The sequence below is a fragment of the Scyliorhinus canicula genome, chromosome 1, assembly GCF_902713615.1.
Source record: "Scyliorhinus canicula chromosome 1, sScyCan1.1, whole genome shotgun sequence".
In the NCBI taxonomy this organism is placed as follows: Eukaryota; Metazoa; Chordata; class Chondrichthyes; order Carcharhiniformes; family Scyliorhinidae; genus Scyliorhinus; species Scyliorhinus canicula.
The window spans coordinates 88281091-88300029 of NC_052146.1; the positions used below are offsets into that span (position 1 = coordinate 88281091).

Sequence of the window (18939 nt, forward strand, 5' to 3'; positions counted from 1 at the left end):
ATCTACAACTCCACCAACCTTTGTGTCATCGGCAAACCTACTAACCCACCCTTCCACTTCCTCAACCAAGTCATTTATAAAAGCCACAAAGAACAGAAGTCCCAGAACAGTTCCCTGCGGGACACCACTGGTCACGACCTCCAGGCAGAATACTTTCCATCCACTACCACTCGCTGTCTTCTTCCGGCCAGCCAATCCTGTATCCAGACAGCCAAATTTCCCTATATCCCATGCCCCCTGACTTTCTGAATGAGCCTACCATGGGGAACCTTATCAAATGCCTTACTGAAATCCATAAACACCATATCCACTGCCCAACCTTCATCAATGTGTCTTGTCACATTCTCAAATAATTCAACGAGGCTTGTGAGGCATGACCTGCCCCTCACAAAGCCATGCTGACTATCTTTAATCAAACTATGTTTCTCTAAATAATCATAAATCCTATCAGGAAATAGCTGAACAATTAACAGTTAAATAATTCTTAAATAAAAAAAAATACTTTAACTTACTATCTACAATTGCTACTAATTACAATTAAGCAACCCAATACTGTTAAAATGCCACTTATAAATAAAATGAACACAACTTGTTACTTGCATATCTCTGCAGACCTTTGGAGACAGGAACCTCAAAATGCTTCTGTTTTCTCAGACTGAAATCCTATGGAAAACTGCTGTTTAACTTAAAATATTATAACAGACTGCAAAACTACAGGCAGATCGGACAACTCCAATTAATTAGATCATCTGTATCCCACCAAGATGTCCTATGCTTAGCTAGGACTAAATACAATCCCTCATAAATTATTTATCTTCCAGGAAATCTCATAAACAACACAATGTTCCATCTGTAAACAAGGAAATAATTACCTCAACTTTTATGACACCTTAATTACAGTTTCAGTATGATTAGTAATTCCTGTATGATTTTAATAACTATAATGTCACAAATATATATAAAATATATACAACTTCTAAATTCATCACAAGTGTTGTCATTAATTTCTAATGTTAATTTTTATATTATGCTTGATGAAAGGTATATAGTTTCTAATGTTATGAAATAAATAAATATTAAAGAATTAATATGAATTATTTAGTGTTGTTTATTTTTATTTTATTCCATGGTGGCAGTCTTTATGTGCTGAAGTCTTTATGTGCTGAAGTCTTTATGCACTCAACAACATTTATCTGCATTGAAGTTGACCCCATGATCTTTGCCTTAAAATGTTTTGCTAAAACATTTAACTTTTACACAAGTATATTTGGTACTCAATATTAAAAAGAGTCTCCAAAACATAGTTTGATAACTAGCAATTATTGGTCATTATTCCAATGCTCACAAGCAAAGAATCTGCATAAGCTATGCAAAGGAAAAAAATTCCATACCATATAACCTCCAGTCTACACTGGGAGGTGGCACAATTGACTTGTAAAGCTCTGTAGGGAAGGGCTGTCCCTTGTTTGGTGTGGTACTCCTTCGTCTTCCATTCAGGATTGACATCTCATCTACTGATCGGTCAGTAAAGTGGTTAATTTCCATTCTGTAGGACATGAGTTTCCGATTCATTGAATGGATGTATCTGAAAAGGAAGTCATGAACTTTTAAAAATATATTTTTATTGGCATTTTTGATTTTATATACAGTTGCATTTTGTGTTTGTTATTGTACAGTACATAAGATTCCTATGTGTTTATTTACATTTTTTCACCATCTGTCCCGGTGCGCGATCCTCTTCCCTTCCCCCAACCCCCCCTTCGTACCTCCCTGTTCACTCGGGAGTGTGCCCCCCCCCCCCCTTTACTTCTGCTCTCCCCCTTCTTTCCTTTGTGTTTTCCACTGTGTCTGCCATGTGGGTGGGTGGGGGGGGGGGATGTCTTCCATACCCTCCCCCTTCCTCTGTGTTGTTCCCTTTATTCCCCTCAGGTTCCCTCCTCTCTTCCTTTCCCCCTCCCTCTGGGTTGTGTATCCCTGTCAGTCCTCGGACAGGTCCTGAAACACACCGACAAATTGTCCCCATGCTTTAAGGAAGCCTTCCTCCAACCCTCGGATGGTGTATTTGATCTTCTCCAAGTGGAGAAATTTCACCAGGTTTGCCAGCCAGTCTGTAACCGTGGCTGGAGCTGCTGATTGGCAGCCGAGCAGGATTGTCTGCCGTGCGATTAGGAAAGTAAAAGCTAGGGCATCGGCCCTATTGCCCATGTATAGCTCTGGCTCCTCTGATAACCCGAAGATTGCCACTTTTGGGCATGGCTCCACCCTCACAACTTTGGACATTGCCTCAGAAAAGGTTGTCCACAGCCCAACAAGCTTGGGGCAGGCACAAAACATGTGAGTGTGGTTGGCCGGGCCTCTTTGGCACTGTTCACATTTGTCCTCCACCTCCGGGAAGAACCTGTTCATTTGGGTTCTGGTCAGATGTGCTCTGTGCAACACTTTAAACTGCATGAGGAGGTGGAGGTGGCCCTGCTCAGTGCTTCGCTCCAGAGTCCCCAACCTACTTCTGTCCCTATTTCGTCCCCCCATTTAGGTCTAGTGGCGTTCGACCGTGTCCAGTATTTGTCCGTACGTTTTCCCACAGTTTCCTCCTTCTTTACTGTCCGTATTCATCAGGTCCTCTAATAGTGTGGTCTCCGGGGCCATGGCGTATCCTACTGTCTCTTTATGGAGGAAGTGTTTTATTTGCAGGTGCCTCATTTCTTGTCCTGTTGGTAGTTCCGATTCCTCCGTCAGTTTGTTTAGTGTCGCTAGTCTGTTTCCTATATAGAAGTCCCTGACTGTCAGCATTCCCCCGTCCTGTCTCCATTTCTTATAGGTGATGTCTAGCATGGCTGGTGGGAACCTGTGGTTTCTGCAGATGGGGGCCATAGGAGACATCTCAGTCAGTCTGAAATGTTGCATCATTTGGTTCCACGTTTTCAGTGTAGCAACTACCACTGGGCTGGATGTGTATTTTGTAGGGGGACATGGGAGTGCTGCCGTGACTAGGGTCTGGAGGGTTGTCCCCCTGCAGGAGGCCTCCTCCATTCGCACCCTTCCGTATTGGGTTTGTGCACCCATCCCCTCACCTTTTCTGCTGTGGCTGCCCGTTGGTAGTACTGTAGGTTTGGTAATGCCAGGTCACCCTTAATTTTCCTCCTTTACAGTGTTGCTTTGGGGATTCTCGGATTCTTAACCCCCACACAAAGGCCATGATTAAGCTGTCTACGTTTTGGAAGAAGGCCTTGGGGATGAAGATCGGTATGGATCTAAACAGGAAGAGGAACCTTGACAGTACATTCAATTTGATCATCTGCATTCTCCCCGCCAGGGAGAGTGGGAACACTTCGCACCTTTGCAGGTCCTTTTTGACTTCCTCCACCAGGCTGGTCAGATTCCACTTGTGGATCTGTGTCCAGCTCCTGGCTATTTGGATCCCCAGGTAGTGGAATCTGTTTTGGGCTAGTTTAAAAGGGAGTCCAGCTCTATTCCTCCCCCGTTTGGGTTTGAAGTCATAAACTTAAGAAAAAAGAACATGCCACAAAGCTGTAAAAGGGATGATTGAACCTAATTGGTCCCAAGTTTGCTTGGCGTCCTTTCATCTAAAAAAATGAGTAACATCTTCTCTCAGCCTGGCAGCATGTGCAAAAACTCCACAATTCTCACCAACCTTATTTGTTTGCATAACTTGTAATTGAATAGTCAGGTAATAGGTGCGGCTTCAGTAAAGCAGGCGGCTCATCCCAACACCTATGCAAAATGGTGGGTATACTCGGCTTCCTTCTTGTCCAGTCTTTCCTACTCCTGGTAGAAGTTTTTAAATTCCTCCTTAGGATGTGAAAGTTGTTGATGAAGTCAGAATGTATTCCCCATCCCCAATTGGCCTCGAGAATCAAGCCTTCCCCACTGATCAAATAACTGATCAAATATTATCAAATAATATTTTGAATCTTCCTTTTCTGATCCGCAGTTTGGATGTCTTCCATTGGTAATGGTCACAGGCAAAATGGGTGCAATCTGCTTTAGGTGGCTGCTAGCAAATTGAAACTTTTGGTCATGATATTTCAATTGTGCTTCAGTTTTTAGAATTTGTCCAATTCAGGTGCAGCTGCTGAAAATGGTCTTCAAGAAGATAGCATCCTATGCATCAAAATCTGTGCATTGAGCAAAGGCCAAATCACCAGTAGTTATACAAACTCAAATTTCAGCATGCTGGCTCTGCAAGAGGTTACTGATGTGAGGTTAATGGGTAGGACATTAAGATAAACTATTTTTACGCCATTTAGGAATATTTTTTACCCAACCTTTGGGATTGTATTTCTGTCATGATTAGAATACCATTTTCCTCTTACAATTATACTGCACCAATATTTCGGGTGTGATGTAATGGCCATGTTGCGCTTAAGCGAGAATGCAACGAGGCTGTTAGCTCGTGGGAGAGGTAAAATCAAGAACAGTGCTGTGTTCCTTTCTATTTGTGATCTAATCTGCCCACCCCTATTGGTGAAATCAGGACTCGCTGTAGCATGTCGAGAAACCAATAATCACCATTTAAGGCCAATCTCCATACAATTAACAGGAACGACCACCGATCTAACGGCCTCCTGTGATCTAATGGCCTCCGCAGCAAGTGGTCACGTGGGTGCCGATTAGTACTCCTTTTTAAAATGTGAAGCTGGCGGAGGAGCTGCTGCAGGCATCCGAGAAGGTGAGTAGCCATCGAGGCACTGGGGTTGCTGCCCCGGTACTTAGAGGGGGGGGGGGGGGGGGTGAAGGAGCCATGCCACCCACCCCATGGATTGTGTGTTCCCGTTCCAGTGGCAACCCCAGCCACCTGCCCCTCTGACCACCTGTAACTCCCACTGACCGCGGAGGCCTCTTCCCGCACAGCTGAAAGCTATTACTAATAAATAATTGGCAGTCGTAGTTAAGTGAGCACTTCACACCTTACAAGGTTGGCACGGTAGCACAGTGGTTAGCACTGATGCATCACAGTGCCAGGGATCTGGGTTCGATTCACGGCTTGGGTCACTGTCTGTGTGGAGTCTGCATGTTCTCCCCGTGTCTGCGTGGGTTTCCTCCGGGTGCTCCGGTTTCCTCCCACAAGTCCTGAAAAGTGCTTGTTAGGTGAATTGGACATTCTGAATTCTCTCTCAGTGTACCCGAACTGGCACGGTAGTGTGGCGACGGGGATTTTCACAGTAACTTCATTGTAGTGTTAATGTAAGCCTACTTGTGACACTAATAAAGATTATTATTCAGTGGATTGCCTTGGGTAGGTGTGCCGTATGTCATGTGGGGAGTTATTACCCAGCATCCATCCTAATCAAACCGTGATGCCTGTACACTGCAAATGAAGCAACATCACAGATGCAGCAGCCAACATCCAAGCACCCAGGGGCTAGGACCCAGCACCGGGGACATTTTGGTGACCAGATGGTGGGGAGGTGACCCCTAGTTCTGGAATCCCCCATCATCGAGAACATTCTTTCTGAATCTATCCTGTCTAATCCTGTTAGAATTTTGTAAGTTTCTATGAGATCCCCTCTCATCTTTCTAAACTCCAATGAATATAATCCTAACCGACTTAGTCTCTCCTCATGACAGTCCTGTCATCCCCGGAATCCGCCTGGTGAACCTACAGGCGTCGATGGTCTTTCAAATAGATGATGTACAGCATGTGCCGCAGGAGGCTCTGCCTTGACAAGGAGATGGTGTAGCACTTGTGCCATGTTCTTGCTACGTGGCACCACGTAGAGGAGGAGGATACATGCTCCTAGTGGCCATCAATGTCACTGCAGCCTTGAACCTCTGCACCTCAGGGTTATTCCAGGGCCCGAGCAGGGACATGTGTGGCATCTCACAAGCTACAGTCCACAAGTGCATCTGTGATGTCACGGACGCCCTGTTTTCCCGGGCAGCGAATTATATAAACTTTGACATGGACCGACAAGATGCCTGGGCAGCAGGATTCTCCGCCATCGGCGGGATACCCCAGGTCCAGGGGCTAATAGATGGTACGTATGTCGCTTTACGCTCACTGGGCTGTCTGGGGAGTGCCCTACATCAACAGGAATGTGTTCCACTCCCTGAATGGTTAGCTCGTTGGCGCCCACCACATGGAGATCATGCATGTGTGTGCACATTTCCCAGGGAGTGTGCACGAACGCTACATCTTGAACAGTCGGACAACCCTGGCCTCTTCGAGGATCACCTCAGGATGGCTGGTTGGCTCTTTGGGAATAAGAAGTACCAGCTGAGGACCTGGCTAATGTCACCAGTAGGGAGGTGGGTGACCAATGCAGAGACCCAATGGACCAAACCTGAGGCCCGATACAAGGCCCATGTGGCCACCTGGGCTGTCATTGGGCGGTGCATCGGACTTCTCAAGATGCGGTTCCGGTGCCTTGACTGCTCTGGTGGTGCACTGCAGTACACCCCCCGGAGGTTTGCTCACTGTGTGGTGGTCTGTGGGGTGACGTGCTTTAGATGAAGAAGGAGGAACATGTGGCCACTTCAGAGGAGGAGGATGAGGACAAAGAAGCACCGGACCAACAGCGGCTGGAGGATGAGCCCAGGGAGGACCCGCAGGACCAGCTGGTGGATGGAGAACAGGTGGTACTAGTGAGGATCTGGCAAGCCCAAAGGGCCAGTGATGTCCTCATCCTTGTCCATCAGTGGCAGATGCCTCACCATACCACCCTGTTCTGGGTGCTGACTCCGAGATGTGCCATTGTCAGGAAGATGGTTCTCGGGGGAGCTGATAGGCGCCGTCACCACTTTGTACAGTGGCTCCAGGTTGGCATCCAGTGCCCCCTCCTCTCGGTCGGTGCCCATCGGGCCCTGGGGCTCACCTTGGGGCAGCTGGTTCGAGCCCCGGCTGCCCCTGCGCCAACTGGTTCTGCCATTCCTTGCATCACACCAATGTCTACAGCACAGTGTCGACGCTCGTGGTGATGCTCCTCAGTGACTGGGACATGCTCTGGAGTACCCCGGCAATGCCCACCTGCGACTGGGACAAGCTCTGCAGCACCTCAGCCATGCCCACCTGAGATTGGGTCAAGTTCTGCAGCGCCATGGCTATGCCTACAGAGACGGAGGTTGCCCTCCCGCGACCTGGATGTGCCTCTGAAGGGCCTTGGCAATACATAGAAACATAGAATATAGAAGCAGGGAGAGGCCATTCGGCCCTTCGAGCCTGCTCCGCCATTCATTATGCTCATGGCTGATCATCAAGTTCAATACCCTGATCTCGCCTTCCCCCCGATATCCCTTGATCCCCTTAGCCCCACGAGTTATATCTAATTCCTTCTTTAAACTACACAATGTTTTGGCCTCGACTACTTTCTGTGGTAGTAAATTCCACAGATTCACCACTCTCTGGGTGAAGAGAAATCGAAAAGGTTTGCCCCTTATCCTCAAACTATGACCCCTAGTTCTGGAATCCCCCATCATCGAAAACATTCTTTCTGAATCTATCCTGTCTAATCCTGTTAGAATTTTGTAAGTTTCTATGAGATCCCCTCTCACCTTTCTAAACTCCAATGAATATAATCCTAACCGACTTAGTCTCTCCTCATGACAGTCCTGTAATCCCTGGAATCCGCCTGGTGAACCGCACTCCCTCCACAGCAAGAACATCCTTCCTCAGCTAAGGACACCAAAATTGCACACAATACTCCAGGTGTGGCCTCACCAATGCCCTGTACAATTGCAGTAAAACATCCCTATTCCTATACTCCAATCCTCTCGCTATGGAGGCTAACATACCATTTGCCCTCTTTACCGCCTGTTGTACCTGCGCGTTTACTTTCAATGACTGATGCACGAGGACACCAAGGTCTCACTGAGTATCCACCTCTTTCAATATACATCCATTCAAATAATAACCTGCCTTTCTATTTTTGCTATCCAAGTGGATAACCTCACATTTATCCCCATTATGCTGCATCTACCATGCATTAGAACACACACGCACCCTGTTCAAATCCTGCTGAAGCATCTCTGCACTCTCCTCACAGCTCAACCGCCCATCTAAGACTGGGACATGCCTTGCAGTGCCTCGTCAAGGTCCACCTGGTATTGGGTTATGTCCCACCCGCAGTGACTGGGTCATGCTGTTGAGGCGCTCAGCCATGACCGTCATTGACTGGGCTAGGCCTTGAATGTCTCCTCTCACACTGCTGACGCCGTGCACTAGGCTCTCCACTGTCGTCGCCATCCTTGTAGTGTTGGCCTCTGTGCCACCATTGCGAGCGCCATCTCCTGCACCCATAGCCTCTGGAACTTCTCTGGGTTATGGATCTGCTGGAGTGTCGCTGACATCCCCCACTGAATCTCTTGGCTGCACCCCAGCGTCTGCATCAGCCCCGGGTAAATCTGGTCCCACCTGGGTCCTGGGATCCAGCAGACCTCTGACTGCTATCTCGCCTGGCCGTTCCTGCCTCCACCTGATGTACATCAGCAAATGTGTGGTGCTCACCAGAATGTGCCCCAAAGGCCTGTCCACTACTGTCACCCACCGAGGTGTATGTCTCTGCGCTGGTGGAGGGTGGGATGAGAGCTGTGCCATGAATATGGTGGTCTCTTTGGTGCGCCCTTCCAAGGTACTCTCATGGAAGGCAGGGTACAGCATGAGGGGAACCATCATCAGATGAGCATGCTGTGGGAGAATGGAGAGTGGTCAGTGGGAGGGGTGGGTCGGTCTGCAAGGCATTAACAACTCATGTGTGACAGGTCATCTGGGTGGAGGCCAGTGGATCTTGAACTCTGCGTGGCATGACAACCTCTACATCAGTGACAGATCTGTCCTTGGCCACCCCTGCGACCTCCAGCATCCGTTCCTCGTAGGAGGTGAGGATTCTGATGTCTGGCGCTCCACCGCCTGTCTGGGTCCTCTCCCATCTGTTGTGGGCCAACTTCTCCTGTGGGGACACAGAGTGGGCATCGTGAGCTGCCCACATCATTCACTGCGAGGGTGTGGAGGGGATGGGTGGAGAGTATGAGGGTGGGGAGGCGTCGGCGACACTGCTGAACATAGGTGGACGGGGCACAGTGGGGGGCAGTGCCTGGCACAATCTCTTTTTTTAAATAAATTCATTTTTTTTCAATTAAGGGGCAATTTAGCGTGACCAATCCAATTATCCTGCACATCTTTGGGTTTGGTGACAAAATCCACGCAAACACAGGGATAATGTGCAAACTCCACACGGACAGTGACCCAGAGCCGGGATCGAACCTGGGACCTCGATGCTGTGAGGCAGCAATGCTAACCACTGCGACACCGTGCTGCGCTGCCTGACACAATCTTGCGGGGTGGGGTGGAAGTGGTCTTTGACCTACTTGTGGCACTAGGTGACTGTCTTCCTGGTGACGTTTTTCGAGTTGATGCCCGCTGCCACTGCCTCCTAGGCTGCATTGGCTGCCATGTGGCTGCCCCCCCAAGATCCTTGGGGGAACAGGGCATCCTGTCTGGCCTCTACCACGCCAAACAATCTGCCAAGGTCGACATCCTTGAATCCTGGGGCTGGTCTCCTTGATGGCATGGCTGCGAGCAGAGTGGGGTTAGCTGTGCAGGATTGGGCTACTCTCCCTTGTTAGCAGGAGGCTGGCGAGCGAGGTCCCGGAAAATCATCCGGCAGGACCATCATTTGTGCCATGAAGTGCGTGGTGCCTCATTAAGTGGACCAATTAATGTTTTATAGCTGTGACGGCCTCGTCGGTCCGAGCGTCGGGAAGCTCGCAGCAGTTCCCACTCGCTACCACACTTAGAAACATTTTGATTAAATCGCACCCTTGATTTCTTGCAGTTTCACAAATACCACCACATCTTTTCTGGTAAAATGTCAAGCATTTCATTTGCTGCATGACAGTACTCACTAAGAGCAACTAGACAAATAGAAAGCACTAAAATAAAAGCGATGTACAGCAGATACTGGGATCTGAAATCTGTGGTGGATTTATAGTTAATGTGCTCAGCTTCATTTCTGCCACCCTCCCGCCACCCCTGGACTAGAAGGCCAAAGCCAAGAAAATACACAGATGAGTTTATATAACGGGCCACTTACGCTTGCGACTTTGTAAGCCGTTCTGAAACATCCAAATCAGCCTCACGCACTTCCTCGCAATACTCAGAAAAAAACACCAGTTTCAGTTATTTTTACTTATTCATCTCACAGACCATGTCACATGCCCTGCCAAATGTTCGAGTTTTCAAAGGCACAAAATTAAACTGAAATATTTTTCTGATTGGCTTTGTTCCTCACTTTCCACTCAAAAGCTTTGTTCGGTTTCATTTCCTCAATATTTACTATCTGGCCGTGGACACTTACTCTAAATTCTGTATATACTAACCTGGCGGCATAGACACAATTCTACCAAGTTCTTGTGGTGGATTCAAGATTGAATCTGCAGGCCTTGGAGGTTCAACCAAACTGTAGAGCTTTATTTAGAAGAAGATGTCAACACTACAGGTTGCGATGTTAGACTGCCTGTTCGCCCTCACCACCGGCCGATGGCATCAGACCTTTGTTCTCTTAAGTGTTCCTGTTCAGCTACAAGGTTGTTTGTGAGGAAATGCTGAAAACACTGGCACACAGTATTTCCTCCCCCTTTAAAATTAAGGTCCCTGACACAATAAACAGTGTAACATTAACAAATCCATGAGCAACATAAACAATCAATCAACAAAAATAGTCAAGACGTCAGACGCCCTGGAGCTCCTCGTTCTGTGTGGTTGTCGGTGAACCTCGGCCGTCTGCTTTTTAATACGAGCAGCAACCTCTGGTGCCTTTGGCTTGGTGTGAGTGTCATTAGTGGTTATCTTAACCAGAGTTGACGTAGTGATCTGAGGTTGACTTGGTGTTTGATTTGCACTTGAAATGCTATTTTCCCCGATTGTTTCAGTTAGTGCCAGATTCTCGGGAAGGTCCAGGTCATCTTCTGGCACAGCTGAATTTGTACTCTGTCGGTTCTGCCTCTGGTGGATTGGTTCTTGTCATCAAAGGTTGATCTGCATGCCTTCTTCATATTACATCATTTCAGGTTTGTACTGTGAGGGACACCAGTCCAGTCTGTGCTAAGATGGCGACAGGATTCCACTTTTCACTTGTGGTATAAGTTCCTGCCAGACATTCTTGATCATGGCAAAAAAACCTGGGGCTGTATTCGCCGCTGGCGGAATGCTCTGTTTTGCCATCAGCCCAGGGGTTTCCCAATGGCATGGGGCTGCCCCACAATGGAAAACCCCATTTACTAGCCGGCATAACGGAGCATCCCGCCGACGGGGCGAACCTGAAATGTGGCGTGGAGGGGCGGAGAATCCACCTTAAGATGTTTTGTCTTGTTCTCCCACTATATGACCTGATCCTGTTGCTTTTTTGCAACTTTTCTTTTTGTCTTGGGTGGTTTTAGCAAATTGAATGCTATGCATAGTTTTATAAAATAAATTTTAGAGTACCCAATTCATTTTTTCCAATTAAGGGGCAATTTAGCATGGTTAATCCACATATCCTCATATGTTTGGGTTGTGGGAGCGAAGCCCATGCAAACATGGGGAGAATGTGCAAACTCCACACGGACAGTAACCCAGAGCCGGGATCGAACCTGGGATTTCAGCACCGTGAATGTTATGCATAGTTAATGTCTAACCATTAGCAATGCCAGAGAAGCTTGGGTTGTTGAGAGCGCAGCATTCCTGTACGTGATGTAATGATATGCATATTGACTGGGATGTAAAGAATTAACAAGTTAATGATAATGATTCATACCACTAGAGGGAACAGAACAGCCATATAAATATCATATGACGAGGGGATTCTGAAATTAGATTAGATTAGATGTTTAGATGATTAGGAGTTAGGAGAGAGCTGGAAGAGAGTCAGGCATAGAGAGCAGTTGTATACTAGACAGTTCTGTAAGTTAGAGATAGCTTAGTTTTAAATAATAACCTTCTACTTTCGGAATGTGAACGAATCTTAGTTAGGAGTGTAATAAATTTATGGTTTTGTTTGTTAGCAAAGCTTTGTGTTCTTCATTCAACACTATGGATTCGAGCCATCCAGATAAAGCAGAATAGAGAATACACCATGGTACAGGGAGTGGAGAGGTTTAAATTTTAATGTACCACGTTACAACATGGTACCAGCAGTGGTCCTAAAGTAGTTTAGTCAGGTTTAGAGAGAAAAAAAAATCTCTATTTGAAAAGAAAAAAATGTGCAAAGAGAAATTTCAACCAGACTCCAGTAGCAACAGTAAGACTCCAGCACCAGCTAAAAACATCACAGAGGGAAATACCCAACTGAAGAGTCATGGAAGGTCTGCAGTGCAGTTTCCCCAGGCATTCAGCATATCGGGTAATGGAGATGTAAACTGAAAAATATTCAAACAAGTGTCTGAACTGTATCTCTGATCCTCCAACCTAGAAACTGCCAGTAATAAAAAAAACTGCTTTATTATTACTAATGGCTGGACAACAGGCTATAGAAGTGTATAACTCATTCCATTTTGAGAGTGAAGCTGAAAAAAATAACTTTGAAGTGGTCCTTAAAAATGTGATCATTATTGTGAGCTTAAAAGACATGAAAAGCTCAACAAACTGCAAAAGAAACAAAAAATAAGGCTTGAAGATTCAATTAAAATGTGCCGTAAAACTAAAGAACCTAAAAATAGAAGTGCTGAAATGTTGAATCAAAGTAAAAAAATATTTGCCTCCGTGAAAGCTATGGCGCAGTTAAAAATTCAAATATTTGCCTCCGTGAAAGCTATGGCGCAGTTAAAAATTCAAATATTTGCCTCCGTGAAAGCTATGGCGCAGTTAAAAATTCAAATATTTGCCTCCGTGAAAGCTATGGCGCAGTTAAAAATTCAAGAAGACCAATCTGCGAAAGCGCACCCGAAAAAAATGTGCAATTCGGGTTCTAAATGTTCTGCGCATGTGTGGGACCAGTTCGCACATGCGCACTTTGAAAAAAGGCGTGAGCCAGAAAGATACCGTTCTACACATGCGCAGAAGATTGCACATCCACCCTTGGAAAAAAGAGCACACCCCGGACGAAGTTTGATTTGCACATGCGCAATCGAAGTTTGCTCATGACGTCATGGACGTCAGAATATTGTGGACACGCCCACTTAAACGGAAACTTCCCAAAAATCGAAAAAACTACTTTCAAAGACACAAAACATAAGTTTTTTTAATCTGGCAAGGCAGAACATTGCCTGAATTTGAACAAACAGCTGAAGAAGACTTTTGCAGCACCATGGGACAAAATGTTTGAAGCATGAAACAAGAAGAAATGTTAACAAATCTGAAACTAAAGAAGATAAATCGTACACTGAAGAATATTAGTCAGATATGGCAGAGATATTCAGTTTTGATGATTATTTTGTTGGTAACAAGATTGAAAATCTAAATAGCACTCTACTAATGGTAGACAAATCCAATACATTGATGGAATTGCATACCGTTGATACATTGGATAGCAGTGACCTGACAAATGAACAACCAGAAGAAAAAAGTTCCACAGAGAGAGCACTGAAAGACTCCAGAATGGAAGCACTGAAGGACTCCAGAGAGAGAGAATTGAAATAAGAAGAATACAAAGGTCTATCTTGTTTATTGATCAACAAAAAGAAGACTATGAAGGTCTATCCACTGTATTTGTGAATCATTTAGATGATTCCCCGTACCAGCCTCCCTGAACAGGCGCCGGAATGTGGCGACTTGGGCGTTTTCACAGTAACTTCATTTGAAGCCTACTTGTGACAATAAAGTGATCACAAGTAGCATCCAAGCTGTGCAGGACAAAAGCGAGACTGACAGATCTCAGCTGGACTGTACAAAAGAACATGACAATAAGAGTACAACAATGAATGAATCAATTGAGACCACATCAATTGAGAACAACCTACAAGAAAATGACATCTTGGAGAAGTTGACTCCAGAAGAGGAGCACCAAGAGATCAAAGATAAATCAGATCATCCAGAAGGGATTGATGTCACAAAGCCCAACGATGCATCAGATCATCAACAGGAACCTGAGATCATAAAGTGCAGCGAAACATCAGATAACACAAAGGACACTAATACTAAAAAGTTTGACAATGAATCAAACAATCCAGAAGGAAAAGTTCTTAAGCACATAAAGAGAAACTATGGAACAGACTGTACACAATGGTACGACTCTGAAACCGAAGGACAACTGAACAGCACAGTCCAGTGCAACGGCAAGAAAGTGTTGAAACTTGCAGTCACACTTGATAGACCATACAGTCTGGAAAGCAATGCAGATGGCAACCGAGCAAGTGACTACAGGACAGTGTGTGAAACACAGCTACAGGTTGAGGTTGAACAAACAAATGGGTGTGTAGACAATACGAAATTCATGCATGATGGCACCAATGGCAGGAAGAACAGGACATTATTTCGACAAAAAATAAGTCATGCCAATGTTTTTAATGAGTTTGTATTTGCTCAAAGACCAAAAAGCAAACCAGTTTTTAAGGAATAGGACACACAAAATTGACACCACAAGCACAGAAAATAAACCAGGTCAGACAGTAAACGTGGTTTTACCAGTTGAAAACCTGATCAATTTGAGCTGATGACTTGTTGGTGCTTCAGCACACCACGTGTGAAGACTGAGTACAGTCTCAATTTGAGGACTGTAAAAAAGGACTGTATTAAAGGCTGTACAATTTCAGTGCTCAATTACATGTAAATAACATACATTGCTATTATATACAAGGGGGGGGGTGTAATGATATGTAGATTGACAGGGATGTAAAGAGTTAACAAGTTAATGATAATGATTCAAACCACTAGAGGGAATCACATAAGTCATTTAATATCATGTGACTAGGGGATTCTGGAATTAGATTAGATTAGAAGATGTTTAGATGATTAGATGATTTAGATGATTCCCCGTACCAGCCTCCCTGAACAGGCGCCGGAATGTGGCGACTTGGGCGTTTTCACAGTAACTTCATTTGAACCTATTTGTGACAATAAGCGATTTTCAGTTCATTTCATTTTTCAGAAGTTAAGAGTAAGGAGAGAGCTGGAAGAATGTTAGGCATTTGTGTTAGCAGTTGTATACTCAAAAGTTTTATAAGTTAGAGATAGCATAGTTTTAAATAATAACCTACTTTAGGAATGTGAACAAATCTTAGTTAGTAATGTAATAAATTTATGGTTTTGTTTGTTAACAAAGCTTTGTGTTCTTTATTCAATAATACAACATGTGAGTACTAATTGACTCAAACGTTTAGACAATGAACCTTGTTCTCTAGTTACCTTTAACAAGTGTTTAATTGTCCATACAAAACATTCTGCCAGACCATCTGTGTCAGGTAGCGGACTGGATGTGTTGAACTCCATTCTCCTTCAAGTAGTTTATGAACTCGGGAGTGCAGCAAAGGTTTATCAGGCTGATTCCTGGGATGGTGGGATTGTCATATGAGGAGAGACTAAGTTGGTTAAGGAATGTATTCAATGAAGTTTAGAAGAGTGAGAGGGGATCTCATGGAAACTTACAAAATTCTAACAGGATTAGACAAGGTAGATTCAGAAAGAATGTTCCCAATGGTGGTGTAGCGCAAAATTAGAGGTCATGGTTTAAGGATAAGGGCTAAAGCTTTCAGGACTGAGGTGAGCAAAATTTCTTCACCCAGAGAGTGGTGAATCTGTAGGAACTCACTACCATAGAAGATAGTTGAGGCCCAAACGTGTGTAATTTCAAGAAGGAATTTGATATAACTCTTGAGGCTAAAGGTATCAAGGGATATGGGAGGGAAGACGGGATCAGGGTATTGAACTTGATGACCAGCCATGATCATAATGAATGGGGTGCCGGTTCGAAGGGCTGAATGGTGGAATAGGTTTGAAGGGCTGACTGGTTCAACCATCGCAAGAAGAAAGGACCTATGGTTTTGAACCCATGGAAGACATCCACATTGAGTGATTGTAGCCTGGCCACCCTCCTTCACAAAGTACGGGTAAAACCTGAAGCTCAGCTGTGAGTCTGAGTCATATTTTGTTGAGTAAGAGAATTGTATAAAATTGTATTAAACTGTGAACTTGTTTTGTCCTTTGTTCATCTCGCAAATAAGCGCCCCTGGGTAAAACATTTGAGTAAGTAAACTGGTCCAAAGTATCAGAGATTTTATAGGTACAAGAGCGTAATCAACATGTACCTGTGGCTGGGTCTGTTCCGGCCAATCCCATGGGTGCAAAGGGGCTACTCATGACAGGTTCCTCACTTTTGTACAAGTACATTGATGTACTATCAATTACGACGAGACGAAAGTAGAGTGTAATCGAGGCTTTATTACGCAGAGATGTATAACCTCCCGCAACTGCTGCCGAAATGGCTGCAGCTCGGAGAGCCCACACATTTATACTCCATCTACTGGGAGGGAGCCAGCAGGCAGGGATCTACCCCCATACCTGTAGTACAGGAGCCTTACCGTATTACACCTCATATGTGATATATATATACAACAGTGGTGACTACCACATACATTCCTGCCTTCTCCTCGATTTTGACATCTAGCCCTGGCCACCAAAAATAGCTCCTGGCTCTCCTTCATCCTTACAATACCACAGTGGCCTTCATGTAATAGGTTTCATCGTGGTTTTCTTAATAGTGGTGGAATGATTACTCTCATTCTCATGGGGAGACAACCGGCCTGCACAGATAACTTAAGTCTTCGGATGGAATGTGGTTTTAACTCAGGGTTTGCTCCTGAAGTTTTGCCTTGATGTACTATGTCCACAACCTCTGACAGTATTAGATTATTTCTGGTACTCTTCTTCACCTGTCCTGTAGTTACAGGAGTGTTATCTACTTGCTTGAAGCGGAAAATGTTTCCACATGAAATGCTGATCAACGGTATTTGGTAAGGTTAGTCAGGAGAGTTCATTTGCATTCCCATGAAAATATTACTGATGATATTTAACCGTGTATATGTGTGCACTGACAAGAGCAATGCCCACCTCTGCATTCAGCTCGCTGCCAGCGATGGAATGCTGCTAGAAGGTCCAAAAAATGTTTTAAGTGGACAATGGTTCATTAATAAAGTGAATTTCTTCCCATGCTGGAATTGACAGAACCATTTTCTTCCATAAATGATACCTAAAGCTTATTTCTCTATCTGTGCATAATTGGTTTTGGCTTTTGAAGCAGAGAATCCTTACTGTGCAGAAGGCCATTCGCCCATCGGGTATGCACCTACCCTCTGAAAGAGCACCCTACGTATGCCAACTACCCTGCCCTATCTCCGTAACCCGAACTAACCTGCACATCTTTTGGACATAAAGGGGCAATTTTGGATGGCCAATCCACCTAACCCGCACATCTTTGGACTATGGGAGGAAACCGGAGCACCCGGAGGAAACCCAGGCAGGCACGGGGAGAACATGCAAACTCTACACAGTCAGCCAAGACCGGAATCGAACCCGGGTCCCTGACGCTGTGAGGCAGCAGTGCTAACCGCTGTGCCACCATGCCACCTTATTTAAGATTCTAGACCTGATGGCTATTGGCTTCTCTTCACATGTTGGCATTATTTGGGAAACCACTGCCCCAACCCCTTAAGGTGATGTGCCACATGCCTGTTGCAGGGGTAAATTTGGATCAATATGTACACCAAGGTCCCTTTGTTCCTGCACCCCTTTTGGAATCATAGAATAGAATCCCTGTGGTACAGAATGATGCCATTCGGCCCATCTGGTCTGCACTGACCCTTTGAAGGAACACCTGATCTTCCACCCTGTGACCTCACCCGAAGGGGCAACTTTGCATGTCCAATCCACCTAACCTGCAGAATTTGGGCTGTGGGAGGAAACCGGAGCACCTGGAGGAAACCCACACAGACACGGGGAGAAAGTGCAAACTCCACACAGGTGGGAATCGAACCCGGTTCCTGGTGCTGTGAGGCAGCAGTGTTAACCACTGCGCCACCATGCAGAATTGTGTCCTTTCACTTATGGTCTCCCCATATTCATCCTACGAAAATGAATCACCCCACACTTCTCTGCATTATATTTAATCTTCCATCTGCCCCCATTCCACCACCTTTCTACAAACTTGTCCACGTCATTCTGAAGCTCTACACTATCCTTCTCACAGTTCACAATGCATCCAAGCGTTGTATCGTACACAAATTTTGAAATTGTGCCCTTGTTTAGTTCATTAATAGATATCACGAAAAGCAAGGGTCCAAACACTGACAGGTGGGAAACGCCACTATAGATCTTCCTCAGATCTATTAACCACAACTCTGTTGGACTTCCGGTGGCGACATGTGGGAGCAAGTCGCACGTTGGGTGGCTCCTGCTCGAGACTTGATTTTTTAAAGATTTAATGCTGCCCACTCCCAGGGGCAATGTTTTGACAACTGAGTGCAGAAAGACAGAAGGAAGGAGGGGGATGTTGAAAAACCATAAGAAAGCTGCCGTGAAGAAGAGGGCAAGTGAAGGTTCGCCATCGAGCAAAAGGATCAGTTTTGTAGCTGGAAAGATGGCGGAGTCTGGGTCACTGGGTGGGGCCGCACTGCTTGCGGCAAAAAAGGTGACCAAGGTGATGGCTTTGGAACTTGAGAAACAGTTTGCAAAGCACATGAAGGTGACGAGGAAGTAGATGATGGCGGCACTGAAGATGCTGGTGAAGGAGGCGAGTGCCCCGATGAAGATGGCTGTGGTGAGGACTTTGGCTGAGGTGCAGGAGCAGGATGAGAAACAGAAGGGAGTGGAAGAAGCCATGTTGCAACACAGCGATCAGCTGTGGGTGAGGAGCTGCAGAGGGTGGTCAAGGTTAACAAAGCACTGCAAGCTAAATTGGAGGATCTGGAAAACAGGTCGAGGCGGCAAAACGTGAGGATCATCGGCTTACCCAAAGGGATGGAGGGCCCGAGGCCGACTGAGTACTTTGCCATGGTATTGCTAAGCTGATGGGGGAG

At 45.6% G+C, this 18939-nt stretch overlaps 1 protein-coding gene across 2 annotated transcripts in view; it reads right to left on the reverse strand.

Moving 5' to 3' along the window:
* LOC119964915 (digestive cysteine proteinase 1-like) overlaps window positions 1-18939 on the reverse strand; it is a 132995-nt gene that overhangs the window by 34136 nt on the left and 79920 nt on the right. For both annotated transcript variants that reach the window (XM_038795050.1, XM_038795039.1), the window contains exon 7: window positions 1392-1585. In XM_038795050.1, coding sequence (XP_038650978.1) covers window positions 1392-1585 — 194 coding nt within the window. The remainder of the gene's footprint in view (window positions 1-1391; window positions 1586-18939) is intronic.